Raw genomic sequence first — 25,020 nt, 5'->3', positions numbered from 1 at the left:
ATTTTGTATGATTCACGGTATATATAAAATGTGTATGAATTGTGTATAAATTTTTTTGTATCAAGTTTTTTGATACTGTTGAATAGTAATATCCATAATTAGTTATACTTTATGTTTTGATTTGTATATTTTGGTGTTGAATATATTGTGTATGAAAGAATGTTGTAAGTTTGTTTGAAATGTGTATGATGATATTGTATTATGCTTTGTATACTATGTGTATGAATTATGTATTTTTCACTATTATGTTGTAAGTTTGTTTGAATTGTGTATGATTTACTGCATTATGTTTTGTATACTATGTGTATGAATTATGTATTTTTCAATATTATGTTGTAAGTTTGTTTAAATTGTGTATGATTCACTGTATTAGTTTTATATTACATGTGTATGATTATGTATTTAATTTTTACAATTTTTTAGGAGAAGAAGACACAAACACATTTGTCTTCATGTATTAACAAGAATGTGTTTGCGGATTTGTTGACCTTTTTAGGTCAAGATAAGTTTCAACAATTCCTAGATGAAACACTTTTTGGATATTTTTATAATTTGCATCACATTAAAATTCAATGTCAATTGTTGAGACACTTATTTATAATGGGGAATGAAAATGTTAGGGATGACTTTGACATTATGGAAAATCAAAGAATGATGAAGGCGTAATCAGTGAAAGTGAAGTTACAGGAACAGTTGCTAGCAAGAAGGGTGGACCTCGAACCCATAAAGAACAAGTTATGGACACCACCAAGTATCCTACTCCAAAATTCCGTATCAGGAAGTAGAAATCTTCATGGCACAATGTACATTTATTTGAATGACTTGTTTTTTTTTTAACTTATGAACAATTTATGTATTTTTCCAGTTTTTTTTATTATGACTACTTTGATGGTTTTATATAAATTACTACTGACTATTACTAAATGTGTCTCACTTTAACATATATGAACACTGTATGAATCATGTATGAAAATCATATGAATTATGAATGTCATATTAAAATTTGATATATAGTACATAGTAATGTTAAATTATTCCATAAATTTGTTTTGCATGAATACTATACACTTTCAAATACAAACAGAAAGGGATATTAATTGTATTACTGGTATGAATACTGTATGAATTATATCATACAATTATACATTAATAAATGTGTATCACCATCTTGCATACATTATTCATACCAGTAATATACATACAATTTGTTTCTGTTTGTATTTTTATCATGACTACTGATGGTTTTATATAAATTATTACTGATTATTACTAAATGTGTCTCACTTTAACATATATGAACATTGTATGAATCATGTATGAAAATCATATGAATTATGAATGTCATATTAAAATTTGATATATAGTACATAGTAATGTTAAATTATTCCATAAATTTGTTTTGCATGAATACTATATACTTTCAAATACAAACAGAAACAAATATTAATTATATTACTGGTATGAATACTGTATGAAAAATGTATGAATTATGACAAATTATAAAATATATTTTTCACAATACAAACAGAAACAAATTGTATGTATATTACTGGTATGAATAATGTATGAAAATTGTATGAATTATAACATATTATAATTTAATATGTATAACATAAACATACATTATTTTTTTATATGCAAGTATTGAATTTGTATAAATGTATAAATTTTGTATGTAGTCCCCATTATGAATGCAATAACTGAATAAATGTTATATGATTATATGAATTATTATTGTTAACATATGTCAATATATGAACAGTTGTATATACAATGTATGACATTTGTATGAAAAATAATATTATTCAATAAAAAAATATTTTATAACAATGTAATGCCTCAAAAAACACAGATTTAACATTACGACATCATTGTTTTTGTACATGATAATTTGAACAAGTCTTCCTATTATATCCAACCTGATGGCATCTACTGCATGTGTTTTTTGTCTTCTTGAATTTCACATTTGCGAACCCCTTCCGCCGTTCAAGTTTGGGTCTTTCTGCTGCTCTTTTTGGACCAGGCGGCATCAATTTAGGATATGAAATATAACTTGGTATATTCCATGTACGCTCGACAGGAATGACATAAGCATCTTTGAAATTCTTGAGGCTATAAAAAGCAGAACATATGCAATATAACATGAGAATTTAACATATGCAATATAACATGCAATTTAACATATGCAATATGACATGGGGGAAAAAATACGACACATTAATAAAATATTAAAAAAAAACTAACCTGATGAATTCCATTTGCCACCATGTTTAATTAAAATTGACACAATTTTCTCCATCAAATCAAATCTAAACTTTTTCAACCTTCAATTTTAATTGTTTTTCCAAAAAAAAAACGATAAAATATGACAGAATTCGAATATATGAATATAGTTCAATTTCTGGGAAAAAAATGATACACGTTTATGGAAAGATAGATAACAGAATACAATTTTTTAAGGATAAAAACTCAAAAATAATTACCATTAAAAACTGATTGAGATAATTAAGGTGCATATCTATAATTAATATATTTTAAAATCCCTTAAAAAAAGGTGCACATTTTGTTATCAGTTAACATAACTACATTTAAGGAAATTATCCAATTTTAATTATTCATTTTTTAATTTTATTTTTCGTCCTATTTAGAATAAATATTTACAATATTTTAATTTAAAGAAATGCTATAAGTTGATATATTAAATGTTATAGAATGAAAATCAAACTCTTATGTCATAACTTGAGAATATGACTACATAATATGCTATATACCTAATTTACACTTAGGAAAATGCCTACCGAATGCCAAGATGAGACCAATAATTTAATTTATTAGATGATTTTTGATGTGTATGTTGCAAAACATGCTGATCAAAAAAATGATTCTTTAAACAGTCTAATATTATATTAGATCTTCATAATTAATTATCTTATAAAGTATTTTTAAATATAAGATATTTATTTAAAGATACGTATTCAAGTATTGATCGCTCTTATTGTTATCTATAGATCACTATCATTGTCTAAATCTTAATAAAAATAAATATGATCTTATACATATAAAGGGAAGTGTCTTCTTAAGAACTACCTTAGTCATTTGTTAGGAGAGATACAAAATATGTACCATCAAATTAAATAATTATAGTGAAATAATATTATAACGAATAGTAAATCATGCCTTTGAATATTATGACGAGTACAGAAAGCATATCAGAATGCGGAGGTCTGAGAATATATGTAAACAATTGAGTACTAAAGTATTCAACTGTAAAAAGTAAAAAAATTAAAAACACAACTTGTAATTGTAATTCGTAGGTATAACGACAAAAGTTGAACATGTGACATTATAATTAAATGTGTTAGACGGTTTCTAAATTTTTTCTAATTATTATTATTATTATTATTATTATTATTATTATTATTATTATTATTATTATTATTATTATTATTATCTCTTCTAAGGGGGTTGGTGGAAAGACAGTGGGATGTCAAACCACGCCAGGGACATGGCAATATTTTTATTCCATAAAATTATGATACGGTATCATTAAGAAGATATTAATAGTATTTTTTTAATCTTATTCTCATTTAAATAAATAAATTTATATTTTTTAAGTAAGAAAATAATAAAAAAATACATCTTTTTCAAGATATTTTATTAGAATAAATTAGTAAAATATATCTTACATTCTAAGGATGAATAATTTCTTTTAAAGAGCATATCCAAATAAAAAATATCATTTATTTTGAAAGAGAGTAGAATTTCTTTTGTTTATTTCGATGTTGATGTCGTTAGAATAACAATTATGAGAACCATAAGAATACGTGAAATTAGAGTAAGTAAGCGTCATAGCTCTCTCCACTTCAAAATAAATTCATTTTCGACACTTATTCTATGTTCCAAAACAAATTAATTTTTTTTTTAAAGCCTAAGATGTATCACTTATTTTCTTCAAAAGTAACTCATCTATTTAATGAGTAAGTTTTTCAAATATCTCTAGATTAAAAGAATTCTGGAAGAAGCAAGAAAATAATATTTTTCAAATATCTCTAGATTAAAAGAATTCTGGAAGAAGCAAAAAAATAATATGGACTTTCGATAAAATCACTAATAAATTTTCTTCACGCCTCAAAAATTTGTTTATTTTTAAATTAGAGGGTGTATGAATAAATAAAATACATGTACGTCACCCCCAATATATTGACTTGCACTCTACCTGTCCCGGCTTGGAAAGAGGATGATGATTTTGCTTGTCAGTGTTTATAATACTATTACTCATCAATATAGCCAGAAGAACACAATATTGATCGAGAGATCGATAGGGATATTTATAGTATAATTTAACTTAATTTGATAATGTGGATAACATCCATTACAATTGTTATACAAATAATATAGTATCGATTATTATGGTCATTTAACGCGATTTATTGATAGCCCAAATGTTTTGGTGTATTCTAGACCCAGGATCAAGTTCTAGGATGTGGATGATTGGGTGGCCTATGGTCGATTTGGGTTGATTGCGTCCTTTGTTTACTTGGCACGGTTAAATGATGTCAATCCGGTGTGTTTCTACAAGTACAATTAACATAGAATGTTATTTAGAAAATTTATTGTTAAATAAAATTCTAATTTAAAAAACTTATCGTTAAAGAAAATGTTTTGACAGACTAGAGATGAAAAATGGAAATCCTTCCAGCCAATCATGACCCTTTTTAATGTACAAGCTAAGTTATGAAAGAATGATTTTAACAAATCCTCATAGAGAAACATGCCTATCCGGTCAAATCATATCATAATTCATGTCGTTAAACACGTGATTGACATAGTTCTCTGAAATTAGGTTTTAAAGTCTAATTTACACCTAGGGCGTAGATAAATTTAATTTTGAGAGCTTCAATTTTGGGTGATCATGCGTCATGTTGTGAAATGATGTAAAATGTGTAATTATCCCATCTTAAAGCTTAAACTATTAAAAATAAAATATTTTTATTAGTTAATTATACTCTCAACAAAGCCGCTTTGATAGGTTTCGCGAGGTAGTTGAGATTGAGGATCTTATAAAGGGCACCATATCCAAGCAATATAATCTCAAACATCTTGTTTCTTCTCTTCAATCAAAATGAGGTGTTTCACAATTCTCTTGTTTTTTTCATCTATAGTAGCCGTGGGATCGGCCTCTGATGTTGAAGATGAGGGTATGATTAGCCAAGTAGTAGAAATTCACCGTCTAAGGCCACAAACTGGTTCTGCTGGTTATACCGTCCCACAATTGGACTGTCTTAGCTGGCGCCTCGCCGTGGAGACGAACAACCTTCAAAACTGGAGATTGGTACCTAAAGAGTGTGAAAACTATGTAGGTCATTACATGCTTGGTAAACAATATCGACGTGACTGTGAGTATGTAGCCAAACAGGCTATTGAATATGCCAAAGCCCTTAAACTTGGCGGAGATGGAAAGGACGTTTGGGTATTTGATATTGATGAAACTACTCTCTCAAATCTTCCTTACTACGCTCGATCTGACGTTGCTTTTGGGTAAAAAAAAAATTACTTTTTTATGTGTATGTCCGCTTATTACGTTTTCTAGTAGGTACATAGCATGATAAATTTTCATGAATAGCGCTATTACCATCCATTTTTGCAAGAATTTGTTTTAATTCAAAACATATAGTAGCATTTTGATTTCCAACTAAAATAGACATTATATTTCCAAAGTTAATATTAGATATATGTATTTCGATGTAATTTTATGCAGGGCTATAGCATACAACAACACAAAGTTTAATGCGTGGATAGCTGAGGGAAAAGCGCCAGCGATTCCATCGATACTGGGTGTATACAAGACTGTGTTGTCTTTGGGGATCAAGCCCGTTTTCATTACAGGGACAAGAGAAAATTTCAAACAAGTTAGGATTGTCAATCTCAAGAAAGTTGGTTATAGCAACTGGGCAGCACTTATACTAAAGTAAGTAATAGGTTCGTGTATTTTCAGTAATGTTACGTATTTTTTTCGTTTTAATTTATCTGACTGATAACTTTACAGGGGAGAAAATGATTCGGGATCAGCAGTGCAATTTAAATCAAGCAAGAGAACGGAATTAGTTAAAGCTGGATATAGAATTGTTGGTAATATTGGAGATCAATGGACTGATTTAATCGGAGAAAATGTTGGAGCTCGTACATTCAAAGTCCCTGACCCTATGTATTACATTAGTTGATTCTGGCCAAATTTTAATCATCAACAAAGGGGGATGGCTTTTTTATTTCATGTTTTTATGTATTTCGACTTTTCTTATTCATCACCCTCACTTTGCTATAATAACGACTTGCTTCAACATTTTAATTGTTTTCTTCTTGGCAATTTTGTTATTAAAAGAAGCACATCTCTATTAAAATTTAATTTATCATTGTAGCCTAGACTCTAGAGGAGTAGATCACCACACGATGTTAATTAATTAAGAAATTACATTTTTTTTCTGTTATAAAAATAAACAACCCATACCTAACCATTATAGAAATTGCTTTGTGCGATGGAGATAGGTTTAGATGTTGAAAGGTTTTCATCAAATAATATGATTTTTCGTACATTTCTTCGTTTCAAAATATTATTGTCCTTTTGACTAACTTTTTTCTTCTTCTTCTTATTTTACCTTTTAATTGTAATTGCTCATTCTTTTTTTGAAGATTACACACACTTTAAATATATTATATAAATAGAGAGATTAATAAAAATACATTATATCTGAAAATATTAATAAAGATAAAATATCATTACTCTTAATTAATATTTCTTTAAAGATATGTAAATAAAAGATACAGATATTTTGAGACATAGCTAGTAGTATATGTCAAGTACACCAATAGTAATCACAATTAATTTAGCTTTTGACAATAGATATTTGAAAGTGAATTTTGTCATTCGAACATCCTTTTCAAAGGGATAGCCCAAATCTCAATAGTAGAGTGGACTTACCGATTGACCATAATGCCACTTTAAATTTTAAAAATTACAATGTCAATAATTCAATTCTTTTAAATTTCAAACTTTAAATGTATAATTAATCCAGAGTTTAGCTATCAAGTGATAATGTCGGTATAACTTAATATATAATTAATGAGTACTGGACCGCATGAGTATGTCTGCAATAATTCTAAACCCATATTATATTCTATTTTTTTTTTCTCTAATAAAAGCCATAGAAAAAAACGAATTGTGATGGGGGACTCATTATTAGGGGTTTGATAACTATACCTTACATTTTATATTGCAACTAGTACGTGCGTATGAAACACGACTAGTTGCACTATTTAGAAGCAATACTAAAGACAACTAGATAATGGTTATAAGATTTAGCGTACAATGATGTACTGCTCAATCGTTAATCAAAAATTTCAAATTTAAATTTTGAATATTAGAAAATTTTGATAAAAATCCTGTAAAATTAAAATTTACTCGGCACTCTAGTACATATTCCAAATATCAAATAAAAAACCAAAATGATAGTGATTACCCGTATGTGTTATGTCAAATTAAATGAAATTATATCTTGGCCTGATTGGTCCATCTTTAAGTACGCTAGATCCTAGTTGAATTGCGTGTTTTTTAATATACATGCAGTGAAAAGTAAAATAAAAAAAATAATTATTTAAATCATTGAGATCAAATTAATTTGACATTATATATATAATTTTAAAATTTATTACTATACATAAAAATATTTACTTTGATATAATTCGTAAATATTTTTTAAACTTTTTCATAATTCTTATCTTTTCACATATTATTTCAAGTTTTGAGACATAAATTTTTAAATGTTCCAATGAAGGTTATAGTCCATAGATATTGATAACTTTAATAAAACTCAAATCACTAGTACTGCTAACAAAAGAAAAACTTAATTCAACACTATTTGTTCTTTAGTTTTACACTGACTTAAACATTTAAATTACATTACTCAATTTTAGTTTTCTTTAACGTTTAATCATGTATTAATACTTATTAGGCTTATATAGCATGATTTAATACTTTTAATCATGATCATTTTCATTATGACTTTTTAATTTTTAATATTTATTTTATGCAATTTCATTATTATTTTTTGTTGAATATATTAGTGTCATCACTCATTTCATATTTGTGTTATTTTCTTTAGAAACTCCACAAATAATTGTATTTTAGTAGGACTTTAGAAAACTTTGGAGTAAAATTACTTTATTGAAAACCCTGAAAAAATTCTATAACCCAAGTTTTATAAATTTGATTTGACTTAAAATTTTAAAAATTCAACTTAAATTAATTTGATATTTGAAAAATTCAAACTAATTCGGGCCATGTGTACACCCCTAGTTGGAATGAAAATGTTTAAGGGAAAAAAACGATATTGTTAATTTTATAAATTTCATAATTGTGAGAAGCACTTTCAAAATAGTGTACGTACGTAAAGAGCTGTAAACAAATTAAGAGAAAGTCAGCTATATGATTCACGTTATGAAACACCCTGAAAACCTTGCAATTGAGAGTTTTATTTAAGCCACTATATCCCACCTATATGATCTCAATATCTTCTTAATTTATTCTCTTCTATCTATTTGGTTATATATCAAAAAAACATGAATAATATATGGTTTTTCACTATTCTCTTCTTTTTTAACTATAGTAACCATGGCACTGCCGTCCAATGTCCCACCACAACTTGACTGTCTTAGCTGGCGCCTCGCCGTGGAGACGAACAACCTCCATAACAGGAAATTGGTGCCTAAAGAGTGTTCAATGACTTCAATCTAGGTAGGTCACTACATGTTGGGTAAACAATATGGACGTGAGTGTGAGTATATAGCCAAACAGGCTATTGAGTATGCCAAAGCCCTCAAACTTAACGGAGATGGAAAGGACGTTTGGGTGTTTGATGTTGATGAGACTACTCTCAACTCTTCCTGATGTTGCTTTTGGGTAACAAAAATAAATCATGATTTCTTTTTTACTACATTCTTTTTACTTCGCTAGGACGGAGTTGCTGTCGATTGAGGATTGGCAAAGGGCCCTTTTTTCTTTTATAAGAGAAGAGATTGTAGCTGGGTACAAATAGGCCGGTGAAAGACGAGCTCGGGTCTTTGAGATTCCCTGTGATGGTGGGCCATTATGTTCCCCTGTCTCCCCTTAGAGGGGAGGGGTGGAACTATTGAGGAGTTTATGTGAGACAGCATCAGAATGCTCCGATTTAATAGAGTCAGCAAGATCCGGGTGACCAGAGTGATCAGCTTATATAGGGATAAAAATGACAAATATGCTCTCGAACTATCATAAATTGTATGCAGATACCCTCCGTTTTGGTGTTCCTACCGTCCAAAAACTAGAGCATATAAACCCTTTATACTAATGGATATACACGTATCATAATCTTATCTAACAATCGACATTTATTAAATATCGAATCGATGGATGAGATTGTGCCAAGTGTCCCTATTTAATATTCTGTTAGAGTGAAGAGTATATATATAATTCTAGTTTTTGAACAAGAGGGGCACAAATTTCCTAAAAGTATGACGAATAATATTTGCATGCCATTTACGATAGCTCGGAATATATCTGTCATTTTTTCCTTTTCTATATATATGCAACTAGTCATGCCATACGAAATATTGTATATAGGGCTATAGCGTTGAATAGTACAAAGTTTATTGAGTGGCTTGCTGAGGGAAAATTGCCAGTCATTCCTTCCATACTGGGAGTATACAAGACCCTGTTATCTCTTAGGATCAAGCCCGTTTTAAATAAAGGGGCTCCAGAGAATTTTAGACAATCAAGGATTGCTAATCTCAAGAAAGCTGGTTATAGTAACTGGCTAAAGCTCGTATTAAGGTAATTAATCGATACTTCTACTTGCATCTTATTTTACATGACACTATTTAAGTATATGTTTTAAATATTTATATAGATATACAGTAATACTTTTGATATAATCGCGATGATCGTAAGGGTGGAAATGATTCGAGATCAGCAGTAGAGTATAAATCGATTAAGAGAACGGAGTTGGTTAAAGCTGGATATAGAATTGTTGGTAATATTGGAGATCAGTGGACTGATTTTTGATCGGAGAAAACGTTGGAGATCGTATTTTCAAAAGTCCCTAACCCTATGTACTACGTTGGTTAATTCTAAGAAATTTTAATTAAGCATGCTAATTGCTAATAATTACCAAAGGGGGTGAGTAACTTTTTAATATTGTCACATGTGAGATATGATTATAAGCTCACTGTTCCAGTATCATTTATCATGTATTTGACTTTTCCTTTTTCCTTTTCCCACTCCCTTTATCATTACGAAGAACGGAAAAGGGCCTAAAATATCCTTAAAGTATTGAAAATGGTATAAAACTACCCTCTATCCACCTATTGGCTCCAAAATACCCTTTCCACCCACCTATTAGGTCCAAAATACCCTTGTCATCCACCTTTTGGTTCAAAATTGACCACTTATTTAACGGTTTTATATTTAAACTATTTAAATATTTTTTTAAAATACGTGGTGCTCAACTATTTGTTATAATTTAACTTATTAGTATAATTTATGTATCAATCCATAACCCACCCATTACTAATTAAATTCCTCTTAATAAACTGTCACATTATTAATGCAAGCTACTGCCAATTGATTGTTTTTACAAATTATAGAAGTAAATTATCATACATTCAAGTGGTTAAATAAAAATCACCGATAAACTTAAAAGTCTGATTATGTTCATCTTAATTATTTTTACGTCTCAATTATGTGATGTTACTTCATAGGTAACTTTTTTTCAAATATATTAAAGGTTTTAAAACAAATCATAAATATTTAAAAATTATATTTACAAAAAAGTGCATGAATTAATTCGGGATGTATTACTTGTTTACCTTTAATCATAAATTTCTAATTCAATTTTGAAAGAAAGTGTCCTCCTAAATAAGCGGCTCAACCTAAATTTAATTGGGGTTTCGATTCGGACTCGAATAATATTGTATGTCATTTTAAGGAATCTATAATTTCGTCGTGTTTTAGTAGTGTTTATGACGATTTTGATATTATAATTGAATCATTAATTGAGTAAGGTTTAGTTAGTAATGAGTGGGTAGTGGATTGATTTATAAATTATATTAATAAATTAAAATTATAATCAATAGTTGAACGCCAAGTATTTTAAAAAATATTTAAAGAGTTAAATTTTAAAACAATTAAAAAAGTGGTCAATTCTGAACCCAAAGGCGGATGACAAGGGTATTTTGGAGCCAATAGGTGGATGAAAAGGGCATTTTGGAGCCAATAGGTGGATGGAGGGTAATTTTATACCATTTTCAATACTTTAAGGGTATTTTAGGCCCTTTTCCGTACAAAGAATGAAATGTTTTAGTTTGTAGCTTGACAAAAATAATTTTTAGCGGTAATAGATTTGTACATTTAATAAAGAATATTAAAATATTTATCGATGTTAGTTAATTGTCAATTAGATTCAATATCATTATAAGCTTTAAAAATATTTACACATAGTACTAATTGCCACTAAAAATATATATTTATCGTAAATAACTAGGTGGTTATATACCATTGACATGACAAGTCTAACAAATACTTACTAGTATATGATTAGTAAAAGATAAATTGGAATTGGGAACAATTTTTTTAATGTAATTTTCATATAAATTTGAAGCAAAAGAATTTAAAGAAAACTAATATAAAAATGAGAAATTTCTATGTAATAAAATATTATAATTAATAAAAATATTGATGACTTACATGTTCAAATTGTAATTAACTCCAAAAAACATCATGACAAAAACAAGAATAAAAAAAGACACAGGAATAAGGAAGAAAATGAAATCTGACTCAGTATTAACTTCTTTTTTTTTTTTTTTGTATCTATGTAATTTTGTCAAATAAAAATCAAGAAAGGAAAAAGAAATACATAAAAAGAAAATTTAAAAAGTGATGCTAAAAAAAAAGAAAAGGAGAAAGTAATAGTGGAATACATTTTTGACATGGTATGCTTCGCCTACCTTTAAATTTTTTTAATCCAACTTAATTGATCATGTGGATCACACCTGTTACTGCCAAAATATCTTGGTGTATTCCGGACCCAGTTCTAGGGTTTTGAAATGTTCAGTGGTCAATTTGGCTATATAGTCTCAGCTAATACAATTATCATACTGAATGACGCCAAGTTTACGATTGTAAATCATATATTAATAAATTAGACGATAAATAAAAGTATATTAAAAATATATAAGTAATATATATAATTTTCATCAAGCGACCTAAATATTATAAAATTAATATTGAAAAAATATAAATATATTTAGGAGAAAATCTCCCGGTAAACAAGACTTTTAAAGATGGAAAAATGAAAATCCTCCTCGCTAGACCTTTTAAAAAGTATTTCCTCACCTTAGTTTAAAAAATATTGAACTCCTTTCAGTTTTAGTTTATTTTAAAAAGAATGATCTTTTTTTTTTGAAAATGTTTTAATTTCAATATTTCAGGTAATATATTTATGATCACAAGACAATTTTAACACAATTAACATAACTCTAATAATTTAGAATTGTGAGATTGAGAAGTCTTTTTTTATTTTCTTCAAACGCCATGACAAGTAAAAGTTGGGTGATTTCTTTTTAAAATGTGGGAGCACAAGCTCTAAGTTACTAAGAAGCAACTGACAAGAAAAAAAAGTTTTTAAAGAGAACCACAGAATGCTTATCTTGTCAAATCATAGTTCATGTTGTGAAAAACGTGATGACCTAGCTAATTGATTGCTTTTGAGGTAGTTGATGTATTGAGGCTCTTATTTAAGACACCATATCCCAGCAATATGATAATCTCAACATCTTCTTTCTTCTCTTCCGTGAAAATGAGGTGTTTCACTCTTCTCTTGTTTTTTTCATCTATAGTAGCCGTGGCATTGGCCTCTAATGTTGAAGAGGCCGTGATAAGCCAAGTAGTAGAAATTCACCGTCTAAGGCCACAAACTGGTTCTGCTGGTTATACAGTCCCACAATTAGACTGTCTTAGCTGGCGCCTCGCCATCGAGACTAACAACCTACAAAACTGGAGATCAGTGCCTAAAGAATGTACAAACTATCTAGGTCACTACATGATGGGCAAACAATATCGCCACGACTGTGAATATGTAGCCAAGCAGGCTATTGAGTACGCCAAAAGCCTCAAACTTAGTGGAGATGGAAAGGACGTTTGGGTATTTGATATTGATGAAACTACTCTCTCAAATTCTCCTTATTACGCTAGATCTGACGTTGCTTTTGGGTATTACTAGTTTTTTTGTGCATGTTACGTTTAGTTTTTACAAATACAATACAATTTCATTGTGCATACATTTATGTGCAGGGCTAAACCGTACAACGCTACAAAGTTTGATGCATGGATAGCTGAGGGAAAAGCGCCAGCCATTCCATCGATACTTAAGGTATACAATACTGTGTTGTCTTTGGGAATCAAGCCAATTTTCATTACAGGGACGAAACAGAATTTCAAACAAGTAAGGATCGTTAATCTCAAGGAAGCTGGTTATGCCAACTGGGCAGCGCTCATACTAAAGTAATAAGCAAATTCCATTTCATTATTACCACATATATGTTACTATTTTTTTTTTCCATTTTTATTTGTTTGACCTGACAATGACAGGGGAGCAAATGATACGGGATCAGCAGTGAAATTTAAATCGAGCAAGAGAACAGCGTTGGTGAAGGCTGGATATAGAATTATTGGTAATATTGGAGATCAATGGAGTGATTTGATCGGAGAAAATGTTGGAGCTCGTACTTTTAAAGTCCCTGATCCTATGTACTACATAGGTTGACTCTAACAAAATTATCTATATACCGACTTGCTTCAATATTTTAATTATGTTCCTTTTTAAATAAATCTTAAAAGGTGCACATCTTTACTTTTTCTAAATTCAGTTTAGATTCCAGATAAGACATTAATTAAATTGAGCAAACTTAAATCAAAGAAGTAAGTCGACTTAACAATATTGGAGCCTAAATCAAAACTTATATATATATATATATATATATATATATATATATGAGCAACTTAAATCAAAGAAGTAGGTCGACTTAACAATATTGGAGCCTAAATCAAAGCTTATATACATACATACATATATATATATATATATATATATACATATACACGCGCTTGTCCTTGAAAATGGGTCGTACTGGCCGTGAGGGCCAATCGTATGCATATCCAAGGTCTTGACGGATCACCCAAAAAATGATTTGCTATAGCATACGAAAATCGTTGAAATGGGGGGAATGCGCATTTCGGGACTTGTTTGACCTTGAAAACGGGTCGAACTAACCGTGAGGGATAACCGGATGCATAGCCAAGGTCTTGACGGACGTTCACAAAAAAATGGCATTTTTGACGTCGTATTCCAAATCAACCAAAAAATGGTTTGCTATATCACACAAAAATAGTCGAAATGGGGGATATGTGCGTTTCGGGGCTCGTTTGTCCTTGAAATGGGTCAGATTTCCCGTGAGGGTCAACCGGATGCATAAATGAGGTCTTAACGGACGTCCACAAAAAATTATGGCATTTCTTACGCCGGAATTCGAATCACCCAAAAAATGGTTTGCTCTAGGACACGAAAATCGTCCAAATGGGGATATGCGCGTTTTAGGGCTCGTTTGACCTTGAAAATGGGTCGCATGGCCACGAGGTCCAACCGGATGCATAGCCAAGGTCTTAACGGACGTCCACATAAATTTTTGGCATTTTTGACGTTTGAATTCGGATCACCCAAAAATGGTTTGCACACGAAAATCGTCGAAATAGGGGGTATACGCACTTTGGGCCTCGTTTGACCTTGAAAATGGGTCATACTGGTCGTGAGGGCCAACCGGCTGCATATCCATGGTCTTGACGGACGTCCACAAAAAAATATGGCATTTTGACACCGGAATCCAGATCACCAAAAAAATGATTTTCTATAGCATACGAAAATCGTCTAAATTGGGGTGTATGCGCGCTACAAGGCTCATTTGACCTTGAAAATGGGTCATACAGGCCGTGAAGGCCAACCGGATGCATACCCAAGGTTTTGAAAGACGTCCACAAAAAACTTTGGCATTTTTTACGTCGGAATTCGGATCATCCAAAAAATGGGGGGTATGCGCACTTCAGGACTTGTTTGACCTAGAAAATGGGTCGGACTGGTCGCGAGGGCCAACCATATGCATACCCAAGCTCTTGCCAGACGTCCACAAAATTTTTTGGCATTTTTGACGTCGAATTTCGGATCACCCAAAAAATGGTTTTCTATAACATACAAAAATCATTGAAATGGAGGGAATGCGCACTTCGGGACTTGTTTGACCTTGAAAATGGGTCGGACTGGCCGTGAGGGACAACCGGATGCATATCCAAGGTCTTGACGGACGTCCGCAAAAATTTGTTGCCTTTTTTACGTAGAAATCTGGATCACCCAAAAAATTATTTGTTATAGCACACAAAAATCGTCGAAATAGGATATACGCTCTTCGGGGTTCGTTTGACCTTTAAAATGGGTCATACTGGCTGTGATGGCAAATAAGCACTATATCCAAGGTCTTGACGGACGTCCACAAAAAATTATGGCATTTTTGACTCCGAAATCCGGATCACCCAAAAAATAATTTTCTATAGCACATGAAAAACGTCTAATGGGGGTATGCACTTTTCGGGGCTCGTTTGACCTTGAAAATGGATCGGATTGGCCGAGAGGTACAACCGGATGCATATCCAAGGTCTTGACGAACGTCCACAAAACTTTTTGGCATTTTTGACGTCAGAATCCGGATCACCCAAAAAATGATTTGCTATATCACATGAAAATCGTCGAAATGGGGGGAGGGTATGCACTCTTCGGGGCTTGTTTGACCTTGAAAATGGGTCGGACTAGACGTGATGGCCAACCGGTTGCATAGACAAGGTCTTGACAGACGTCCACAGATTTTTGGCATTATTGACGTCGGAATCCGGATCACCAAAAAAATTGTTTGTTATAGCACACGAAAATCGTCTAAATGGGGGAGGGGGGTATGCGCGTTTCGGGGCTCGTTTGAACTTGAAAATAAGTTGAAATTTCTATGAGGGACAACTGGATGCATATTCAAGGTCTTGACGGACGTCCACAAATTTTTTTTGGAACTTTTGATGTTAAAATCTGGATCACCAAAAAAATGGTTTTCTATAGCACACGAAAAACGTCTAAATGGGGGGTATGCGCGCTTCGGGCCTCGTTTCACCTTGAAAATGGGTCGGACTGGCTGTCAGGGACAACCATCTGCATAGCCAAGGTTTTGACGGACTTCTTTTTAAATATTAAATTCTTTTAAGAAAGAATCTCATGAATAGTTTTAATATTTAATCTTGAAATGAGTCTATTTCTAAATTTCTAAAATTGTTTCCATCATTTTTCATCATTTTACTATATAACTTTGCAAAAATAGTGGCTGAAAATGGGAAAGAAGAAGAAAACAATAATTAAAAAATCGACTAAATAGGGTTTTCACGCGCGCTCAACAAGTGTATTATACTCACTAAGTCATGTTAGCAAAAAGTGTCAAAATGACACAAGAAGATCTTACATGATGTTTCTAAAATGAACATCACCCACTTGAGGTGTCTTAGTAAAATTTCATGTCAAGTTTAAGCGATCACCGATGAGTTAGACTTTTGAATTATAAGCATTTGGTACATTCATATGCTAATATCTCAGAACACATACTGGTCAAATAAGGAGTATCTATATCTAAGCTTGATCCATATATGCACTAATAACTATTTCACTAGCCTCTCTCCCTCTATCGCTCGTATCTCTTCTTGTATATTTAAATTTGAGAATATATTTGCAATATTGAGTCTCCCGATCATCTCTTTTCCTATATATATGTTTATTCATAATGTGTCTGATATATCATATACACGTATATATTTGACTTGTCTAAAGAAATGATGCATCTGATTTAAAACATGATACAAATTTATTTATTAGTGAGAAAATATAAAACAATTTCAAACATTAGTTTGTATTCTGTAAAAGATAATTAATTACCTTAGAAATTCAAAATTTGAATTAATAATTAATTTATATATTCTTAAGATTAAATAAATAATTCTTGTAATAGTTCTCAATTTTCTAAAAATATTAATAAATAAAATAATTTAAATAAATTCAATTTTTTGAATTTATTGTTTTTGTTAACGGGAGTTAAAAATGGAGATATTATTAGTGCACTTTTTTTTTTTGTTTGTGTTCTTCAATTCCTTCCTCCATTTTCGCCCAATTTCTCTATTTTTGGCGCAATAATTATCTAATAAAATACTCCTTCCTCACATCTCCTTGCAAATTCCCCCAACCCCAAATTCTAGGGTTTCCATATTACTTCTCTCTGTAATCCAAATCGTTATCCGGCTTTGTCCCCTCTGATCACATACCTTTAGGTTTGGATTTCTGAAATTTGGGGTGAATTTTGATCAGAATTCGAAGGAACAAGAGAAAAAAATGAGCTTTCAAGATCTAGAATCGGGTCGATCAGTGGGTCCACGTCGGGGCTTTATGAACGGGAAGCAAGACACTACCCAAGCGGTCGCCTCAGGAATTTTCCAGATCAACACCGCCGTCTCCACATTTCAGAGGCTGGTTAACACCCTAGGTACACCTAAGGACACCCCTGAGCTACGCGACAAGCTGTGAGTTATTCCGATATTTTGTTAATTTTTTAATATTTATTCCATAATTTTGATAGTTTAAGAATCTTTGCAATCTGTACGTGAACAAAGCTAGAACTGATGCTTATGCCGTTGTTGACATTCAGCTGGTTCTTGTGGTTTATAAACGGAGCATTGTCACGTCTAATGGGAGTTTTTATTTTTATACAAAAGCTTGGCATTAATGTGTTTCAGTTGTGATCAGATTAGTCAAAATGATACATTTTTACAGCTACTATGCTGGTGCTTTAGCCTCCATCGGCTAATTTGGGAACTTGCGTGTTATAGGATGAGTTTATTTATCAGCTTCAGCAGAGAGGCAGCAGTATGCTTGACAACATTTAGTCTAAAATTGCTTATATGCATGCCAAATGGCAGTGTCTTATACGAAAATCTTACAAAGTAATATCTTGTATGCTTGTGAAATAGACATCCTGGTGGGAGATATTTAGAAGGAGAAGCGCAAAGAACAAACCTGGCAACCATTATAAAAGAGAATGATGAACTTACTGTAAATAGAAGTGATGGATCACCTATCTTAGGTTTTCGTCAAAAAAAAACAATTTGCAACTGCAGGATATACTTTTGATGATGAATGATAAAGCGTGTTTCCTGGTTTACGACTCTAAGAAGACAGTATAAAAAGAAGTTTTGAGTTGAAATACATAGGCCCTATAGAGACTTGCATATGTAAGTGAAACATAAAAGCATGAAGGGTTCATGTTGCTCCAAAAGTGGCACATGTGCTTCATTGAAGTAAAGCGTGCAAGTTGAGTAATAGTTCTAAGCAGCACTAATGAATTTCCCTTGGTAATAATAACAATATAGTTACGTTTGTCTCTACAAAATCCCTTTACCATAGTATATTTATGATATTATTTTTTAATGAAAATGTAGAGAGTTTGTTAGTAAAGTACCAAGAATTAACCAAAAAAAGTACATCAGAAAGAGGAACATCCTCCTAAATATTGAAGTAGTACAAGAGATCTATAGTGAATCAGAATCAGATACAGGAGCTTTCCTACACCATAGGTACAGTTTTTTAAACACCTAGATTTAACTTGTTCTATGTTGTTTCTCTTGTCGTTAGAACATATATTGTTCTTCTCCATCCCAGTAAACCAGAAAATGCAAGAAGGGATAGCAATCCAGTAGTGCATGTTATCCTTCGATGTGAACTGTTCATACCAGCTGCATAGGGCAAGTTTTGTGCATCATGGCATGACATAGTGAACACCAAGTATGGGTAAGAAACATAGTCCAGACCTGTCTACTAAAAGCACTGTGCTGCTATTAGCCGATATGAATAATTATCTCATGCTTGCATATGTGTGTGGTGATAGTTTCTGTTCTAGCAGTCTCTTTTCAGAATATGATTTAGATAGTTGGTGAATAGGTGGGATAGCCCTGCGAGGTTTACCTATCAAATGCCTTTAGCTTGAACAGGGTGAATGTACCTCGAACTTTTCCCAGGTTGAATAGAAGACTAAGATATGGGTTGGTAACAAGGAAAAAGAAGCAGTGGTGGGTTAAGGCAATGTATTGATCTTTAGGGAGTTTACATTAATTTGTTCAATAATATCTTAAGAAGACAATTAATACAAGTTTTGCTGTCCGATGTTTGTCAACCCAACTTAATGATGCATCAACTATTATAGTGTGTTGATGAACTGAAAGGTGGCAACTTCTATTCATATTGGGTATCATTAGATTAAAAGAATTTCAAACATGTTTGGTACTTGTGCTGATTTTCTTAACTGCAGGCACAAGACAAGGCTACATATTGGGCAATTAGTGAAAGATACTTCCACAAAACTTAAGCAAGCGAGTGAAACAGATCATCGAGTTGAAGTCAGTGTAAGATTCAAAAAGTTCTCTCCTCATTACTTTGTGTTTGTCTTGTGGGACTGCACTTTGAATATGTATGTGTGAAATATGTATACATCTTCTCTCATCATGAATTAACTATATTCTAAAACACTCACCACCCTTGTGTCTTTCTTGCACTTCTTACATCACATTCTCTCTTTTGCCTATAACTGTAAATTCGTTCTTTTGTTCTCAGGCTAGCAAGAAAATTACAGATGCTAAACTTGCTAAAGACTTTCAAGCTGTATTGAAGGAGTTTCAAAAAGCTCAACGGCTTGCAGCTGAGAGGGAAACAGCATATACACCTTTTATTCCCCAAGCAGTTCTTCCTTCTAGGCAAGTGAGGGTATACTTCGATGGAATTTAAATGTAGTCAAATTTGAAATGTGAAGAAGTACATCAAAAGAATCTTATATCTCAATAATGATCTTGCTCTTTGACATTCTCAAATAAAATTCTGTTCCTTCATTTTTTCTTTTGTCACCTCTCATTTTTAGTTCATCTTTTTTTGGTGAACAGTTACACAGACGGTGAGGTAGATGTCAGTTCAGATAAAGGTCAAGAACAGCGAGCTCTCCTTGTGGAATCTAGAAGGTAAAATAAAGTAATAATAGAACTCTTTTATGCATACTCTTAATCATTATTGTTGTTGTGCTGAAGGTTTAATTAATTTCTACGAATTACCAGCAAGATTGTTGTCAATTCTTGATGCACAGGGAAATGAAATTGGCCTTGGATTCAAGGTGACTTATGGTCTACTTCAAATTAGATGGACTGGGGATTGGAATTTTTGGTTATTGACATCTGTGCAACATGGTGTAGAGTAGTGTAAATTTTCCGAAAGAGCTGTCAAATATGATTGAATCGAACTAAGATTCCTTTCAAACAGTTTTTTTAAAAAACAGACTTCACTCTTATGAAAATGCACTTGGGGCAAAGTTGAGATTAATGTGATGTATTTCAACTATGATACCATTATGTCTTCTTTTATTATAAGTTTTGGCTTGGTAATATTTGGTTTCTATTTTATCTTCCATGTACCTGTACTGCAGGCAAGAGGTTTTGCTTTTGGACAATGAGATTTCCTTTAATGAAGCAATCATAGAGGAACGAGAACAGGGAATACAAGAAGTACAACAACAAATAGGTGAAGTTAATGAGATCTTCAAGGATCTTGCCGTGCTTGTTCATGAGCAAGGAACCATGATTGGTAAATCACTCTCCTTCTTCATGTCATTGAGGTACCAAGGGGAACACATTTTGATGTTTGCAATTGTTTCTCAGATGATATTGGTTCCAACATTGAGAATTCTCATGCTGCAACTGCACAAGGGAGATCACAACTTGCTAAAGCTGCAAAGACCCAAAGATCAAATTCATCTCTGGTAAACCTGACATGTTTCACACTTCTCATTCCTTACCTTGTAAAAGACTCTCATCCTTGAGACGAAATTCTGGGTTTTGCATGCAGTAGCATGAAGTCTGGCTGTTACTCCTTCCTTTCTTCCATAAGAATGGCACAATTATTTATTTGGAGCATCAAATAGTTTTTTCTTTTATTATGATTTTTGCAAATAGTTCAGAAGTCTAGTCGACCAAATATAGACCAAAATCTACCGTAATTCTACAGTACCATAAATGTATAACAGTATAAGTATGTAGTTTTATCATATAAAAAGTTAAGAAATATATGTCCGAGCTAACACCAATAGTTAATGTCCACGCTCATATCTTGAACCCCGACATTCTTTTTAGGACGGAGACAGTAGTAGTTGTAGTATTTTTTGGTGCTTTACCTGATAAGGTTTCATGGACTTTTCAGGAATTCAATTGTGAACTACTGGTGGTTAGATGTAGAAAAGGAATGTAATGTACCGGACCATTTAGACAGTGGTCGACTTAGAAATATCATCATTATTTTATTATAACAAGTCAATTGATGTAATTACTCGAAGTTATTTGATGCATCCAAAAAATGGGGAAGAAGGAATTAGTGGTTAGGTTATGTGCTCCAAAGTTGGGGTAGAGGGAGAGGTGCAGTAATTTGAGAACATTTGAAGTACTACTATGAAATTTTTGATATGCAATCATGTAATAACTCTAATTTACATCATACTCATCTGCAAATTCAAAATTGGTGATTCTGCTTCCCACCCACTTTGTGCGACATCATATTGCTTTTCCACCTTATTTTCCTCAAACTGAGTAATTTTTTTCTGTAGATGATCTCCTGACATATTATACTAATCGCAGACATGCTTACTCCTGGTGATTTTTGGAATCGTGCTCCTTATTGTTATTATAGTACTGGCAGCCTGATTTGAAGATTTTGAGATATAGGAAAGGATCCTAAACTCTGTTCAGCAGTTGAGAGATCTTTGTGATGCAAGTTGTTTGAAGTCTCAACCTGGTGTAATATTGTGCTGCCTCAAATCTTTGATCATAGTAAAAATAGAGATACTGTCAAATGAACTGTTTGGGGGGAGGGGGAGTGCAGAGTTTGTGTTTATTATTGTAAATTTGGTGTTTGGGTTGCCGCGTATGTTACTGCCTTGTAGTGGCACTATTACAGGTTTGTCAATAAAAATGATTCGTCACAACAATAACAAATAGTGTTCATGACACTAGAGCAATGCGATAATTTAGAGCGAGTGCAACAAGCATCATTCCACACATCGTAAAGTAGACGAAACATATGACTTTGTTACGTTGAGCTAATTTTTCATCATTTTCATCAACAATCATATCATTATTTGATATTCAATAATATTTCATCACTATTTTTCTGTTCACGTAAAAAATTATATAATACAACGCAAACAATTACTATAGAGGGTGTTTTTGTAAAAGATAAAACTTAGGAGTAAAATTTTAATTTTTAAAAGATCCCAAATAATGAGATTTGACCTAAATACTAAAAAAAAAAACTAATATTAGGGAATTTGGGATACTTGCCAAATAATGACAAATAGTATTGACAAACATTATTTGTCAAATTTTTTTCCAAATATTATTTGGAAAATCTATGGCCCAAATACTAGAAAAAACTAGTATTTAGGAATTTGGATATTTGCCAAATTTTTTTGCAAATGCTACGGCTGTTTCAAAGTCCTCAGTTGCTTAGTAACCAGGATACTGTGCTATCTATGCTATGATTAACGAAATGAGAAATGTTGATACAACTATTGACAACAGTTATGATGGATTTTGCAGGACCATTTTCACAATATAATTCTGTTTTATATTCTATACTATAATTCCCAAATTATAATCTCAGTATAATTATTTCACTAAACCAAACTATGTGTTAAAATTATTGTAAATCTTTCAAGTGTAGATATTTGCAGCTTCAAACGGTACCTGTATTATATATCATAAAGTGTAGATATTTGCAGCTTCAAACGGTACCTATATATATCATACTTGTGTATTTTGCGGCTCCAGAAGAATTTATTTAACCTAATAAATAAATAAATTATTCAACCTAAAAAATTACAGAAGAATTTATTTAACCTAATAAATAAATAAATTATTCAACCTAAAAAATTATTTTTTAAAAAAAAAAAAGAGCAAAAAAGTTGTGGGGACCCGATATTATTCGGGGGTTTTTGAACCCGACGTGAATCGAACACGCAACCTTCTGATCTGGAGTCAGACGCGCTACCATTGCGCCACGGATCCCACGTTGTTATTTGATTTACAATATCACTAAATAAACTTATACAATGTTTTGGTGACATAGCAAAAACTAATGTCCACATAATTAATGTAGATATATTGTTATTTTCGTATAATTAACATAAAATTTTTGTCAAATCAAAATAAGAAAAAAATCATAAACGCATTAATGGACATAATTAAATACCACATTAAGCTAATACAAAAAATTATATATTATTTTATGTGGAAGAAAACGTGATCTTTATAAAAAGAAAAATGTGTATTAGCAAATCCGTAATGTGACAAAATGCTCTTTATGTAAATAAGTACAATTAAAGTAATCATCCGCTTATAATATTAATCGCTGAAGTAACAATTCTTTCACTTCCTATTCATCTCATATATAATCCTTCATTATAATTCTTTCTTTTTTTATTGTTGTTCTCATTATAATTCTTTTACTTCTTAAAGAAGACTAATTTTATATTGCAAAATCACTTGTTCTAGAATTTACCATGTCAATCAAACAACTGATTTGATTCCCAACAACAAATTCAGTAATATTAACTCTATAATCATCTAATAAAAGAAAGTTGGTGATTTAACTAAAGTAAATACTTAATTATATATACGTTACTTGTTCGTAGTTGAAAATCATAAAACTTCAAATGTATTTTTAATTAATAATATTGGATATGTCAGAGTGTAATTATGAGTATCATCTAAGTATATAGTATCTATTTTACTTAAAACCATTTATCGGGAAATTAGAACAATTAAATGACTCACTATATTTCATTATTAGATGTATCTTATATGTGTCTAATTGTAATTCATATTTAGATGAAGCATATATGACTATTCTAACTAATAATTATATCTATTAGTACGTACATGTCTCATTGTAATTCTTAATTGGATGAAACATTTGTACACGTAATTATAGTTCATGAATAAATGTATCATATATGTGTTACTTTGTAATTGAGTAACATGCATGTGTTGTAATTCATAATTAGATGTATTATGTATGTGTTTCATTGTGATCCATGAAATACAGTTTTGCGTGAATGAATCATTAGGTGGATCAGACTCAATTTGTTAATTATATTAGATAGATGACGAGTATAATCAATGTCAATATATATCAATAATATTATTAGGTGAAATATGAAATCAATATAAATGTGTCACATATTTGGATGAGTCATGATATATTCATTGCTAAGTGAACTATAAAGTCCAGTAGGCTTAAGTCATCGATAGCCACTTAAAGTTGTCCGCAAATTTCACTTAAACATCTCTTCTTAGGCTTGTTTCAATTGAACCCCCATACTAATAAAAGAATTTACCTATCAAACACTTTATAGACAATCAGCTGAAATAAGAGAGTGTGTGTTATACACTTGCTGGTGATGTGGCATAGTAACTAATTAAAAAAAGACACATGGTATTGGACCTAGAATAACTAAAAAAATAATAAGGAAAAATTATATATTTTTTTAGAAATAAAAGAAAAAGAAAATCACCATTACCCTTCTCCTCTTTCTCCATAACCTTCCCCAAATACACCATAGACTACCATTTTTAAATCTTACTCTTATCCTCAAACTTCATTTAGATTTATTGATGTTCTTTTTTCTTCTTGTGTTGTCAGTTCTTTAAAATTTAAATAAATTAACAATTTCAAAGAATAATTTCAAATTCATATTATTCTTGCCCCAAAAAATGGAGTTTGC

The 25,020-nt window shown here is 31.4% G+C and overlaps 4 protein-coding genes and 1 non-coding gene across 7 annotated transcripts; 4 read left to right on the top strand and 1 right to left on the bottom strand.

The window, feature by feature from the left end:
• Positions 1-4,807: 4,807 nt before the first annotated feature.
• Positions 4,808-6,346, top strand: LOC101266530 (acid phosphatase 1). Its single transcript, XM_010324559.4, has 3 exons — positions 4,808-5,538; positions 5,759-5,968; positions 6,047-6,346. Exons 1-3 carry the CDS (start codon positions 5,123-5,125, stop codon positions 6,219-6,221), a joined length of 801 nt encoding a protein of 266 aa, XP_010322861.1. The 5' UTR covers positions 4,808-5,122; the 3' UTR covers positions 6,222-6,346.
• A 2,319-nt stretch (positions 6,347-8,665) lies between these two features.
• LOC101266836 (stem 28 kDa glycoprotein-like) lies at positions 8,666-10,093 on the top strand. Its single transcript, XM_019214307.1, has 3 exons — positions 8,666-8,766; positions 9,653-9,854; positions 9,980-10,093. Exons 1-3 carry the CDS (start codon positions 8,666-8,668, stop codon positions 10,091-10,093), a joined length of 417 nt encoding a protein of 138 aa, XP_019069852.1.
• Positions 10,094-12,710: 2,617 nt separating this feature from the next.
• Positions 12,711-13,948, top strand: LOC101264133 (acid phosphatase 1). Its single transcript, XM_004241905.3, has 3 exons — positions 12,711-13,297; positions 13,379-13,588; positions 13,676-13,948. The coding sequence occupies exons 1-3, from the start codon at positions 12,846-12,848 to the stop codon at positions 13,848-13,850; spliced, it is 837 nt and encodes a 278-aa protein (XP_004241953.1). The 5' UTR covers positions 12,711-12,845; the 3' UTR covers positions 13,851-13,948.
• A 3,272-nt stretch (positions 13,949-17,220) lies between these two features.
• Positions 17,221-22,231, top strand: LOC101264438 (syntaxin-22). Of its 3 annotated transcripts, none has more exons than XM_004241906.5 (7): positions 17,221-17,734; positions 19,516-19,609; positions 19,818-19,957; positions 20,141-20,215; positions 20,674-20,831; positions 20,906-21,006; positions 21,875-22,231. In XM_004241906.5, exons 1-7 carry the CDS (start codon positions 17,547-17,549, stop codon positions 21,938-21,940), a joined length of 822 nt encoding a protein of 273 aa, XP_004241954.1. In that variant the 5' UTR covers positions 17,221-17,546; the 3' UTR covers positions 21,941-22,231. The 3 variants fall into 3 exon arrangements, with proteins under 3 accessions (XP_004241954.1, XP_019070058.1, XP_025887335.1); XM_019214513.3 differs by having other exon boundaries at positions 21,844-22,231; XM_026031550.2 differs by lacking the exon at positions 21,875-22,231 and adding an exon at positions 21,444-21,774.
• Positions 22,232-23,230: 999 nt separating this feature from the next.
• On the bottom strand, positions 23,231-23,302 carry TRNAW-CCA (transfer RNA tryptophan (anticodon CCA)). The gene has a single exon. It is a non-coding gene; the product is annotated as a tRNA-Trp (tRNA).
• Between the last annotated feature and the right edge of the window lie 1,718 nt (positions 23,303-25,020).

Source organism: Solanum lycopersicum, chromosome 6 (genome assembly GCF_036512215.1).
Source record: "Solanum lycopersicum chromosome 6, SLM_r2.1".
Classification (NCBI taxonomy): domain Eukaryota; kingdom Viridiplantae; phylum Streptophyta; class Magnoliopsida; order Solanales; family Solanaceae; genus Solanum; species Solanum lycopersicum.
This window is presented reverse-complemented; position numbering and strand designations above follow the sequence as displayed.

What these genes read in the sequence shown, in the direction of transcription:
- LOC101266530 (XM_010324559.4), top strand. Translation starts at nt 5,123, where the DNA reads ATGAGGTGTTTCACAATTCTCTTGTTTTTTTCATCTATAGTAGCCGTG. An exon ending in CGATCTGACGTTGCTTTTGG is followed by an intron (nt 5,539 to 5,758) that starts GTAAAAAAAAAA and finishes AATTTTATGCAG; the next exon opens with GGCTATAGCATACAACAACA. An exon ending in TGGGCAGCACTTATACTAAA is followed by an intron (nt 5,969 to 6,046) that starts GTAAGTAATAGG and finishes ATAACTTTACAG; the next exon opens with GGGAGAAAATGATTCGGGAT.
- LOC101266836 (XM_019214307.1), top strand. Translation starts at nt 8,666, where the DNA reads ATGGCACTGCCGTCCAATGTCCCACCACAACTTGACTGTCTTAGCTGG. An exon ending in AGGAAATTGGTGCCTAAAGA is followed by an intron (nt 8,767 to 9,652) that starts GTGTTCAATGAC and finishes TATTGTATATAG; the next exon opens with GGCTATAGCGTTGAATAGTA. An exon ending in ATAGTAACTGGCTAAAGCTC is followed by an intron (nt 9,855 to 9,979) that starts GTATTAAGGTAA and finishes GATGATCGTAAG; the next exon opens with GGTGGAAATGATTCGAGATC.
- LOC101264133 (XM_004241905.3), top strand. Translation starts at nt 12,846, where the DNA reads ATGATAATCTCAACATCTTCTTTCTTCTCTTCCGTGAAAATGAGGTGT. An exon ending in AGATCTGACGTTGCTTTTGG is followed by an intron (nt 13,298 to 13,378) that starts GTATTACTAGTT and finishes ATTTATGTGCAG; the next exon opens with GGCTAAACCGTACAACGCTA. An exon ending in TGGGCAGCGCTCATACTAAA is followed by an intron (nt 13,589 to 13,675) that starts GTAATAAGCAAA and finishes TGACAATGACAG; the next exon opens with GGGAGCAAATGATACGGGAT.
- LOC101264438 (XM_004241906.5), top strand. Translation starts at nt 17,547, where the DNA reads ATGAGCTTTCAAGATCTAGAATCGGGTCGATCAGTGGGTCCACGTCGG. An exon ending in ATCATCGAGTTGAAGTCAGT is followed by an intron (nt 19,610 to 19,817) that starts GTAAGATTCAAA and finishes TTTTGTTCTCAG; the next exon opens with GCTAGCAAGAAAATTACAGA. An exon ending in AAAGATCAAATTCATCTCTG is followed by an intron (nt 21,007 to 21,874) that starts GTAAACCTGACA and finishes TACTAATCGCAG; the next exon opens with ACATGCTTACTCCTGGTGAT.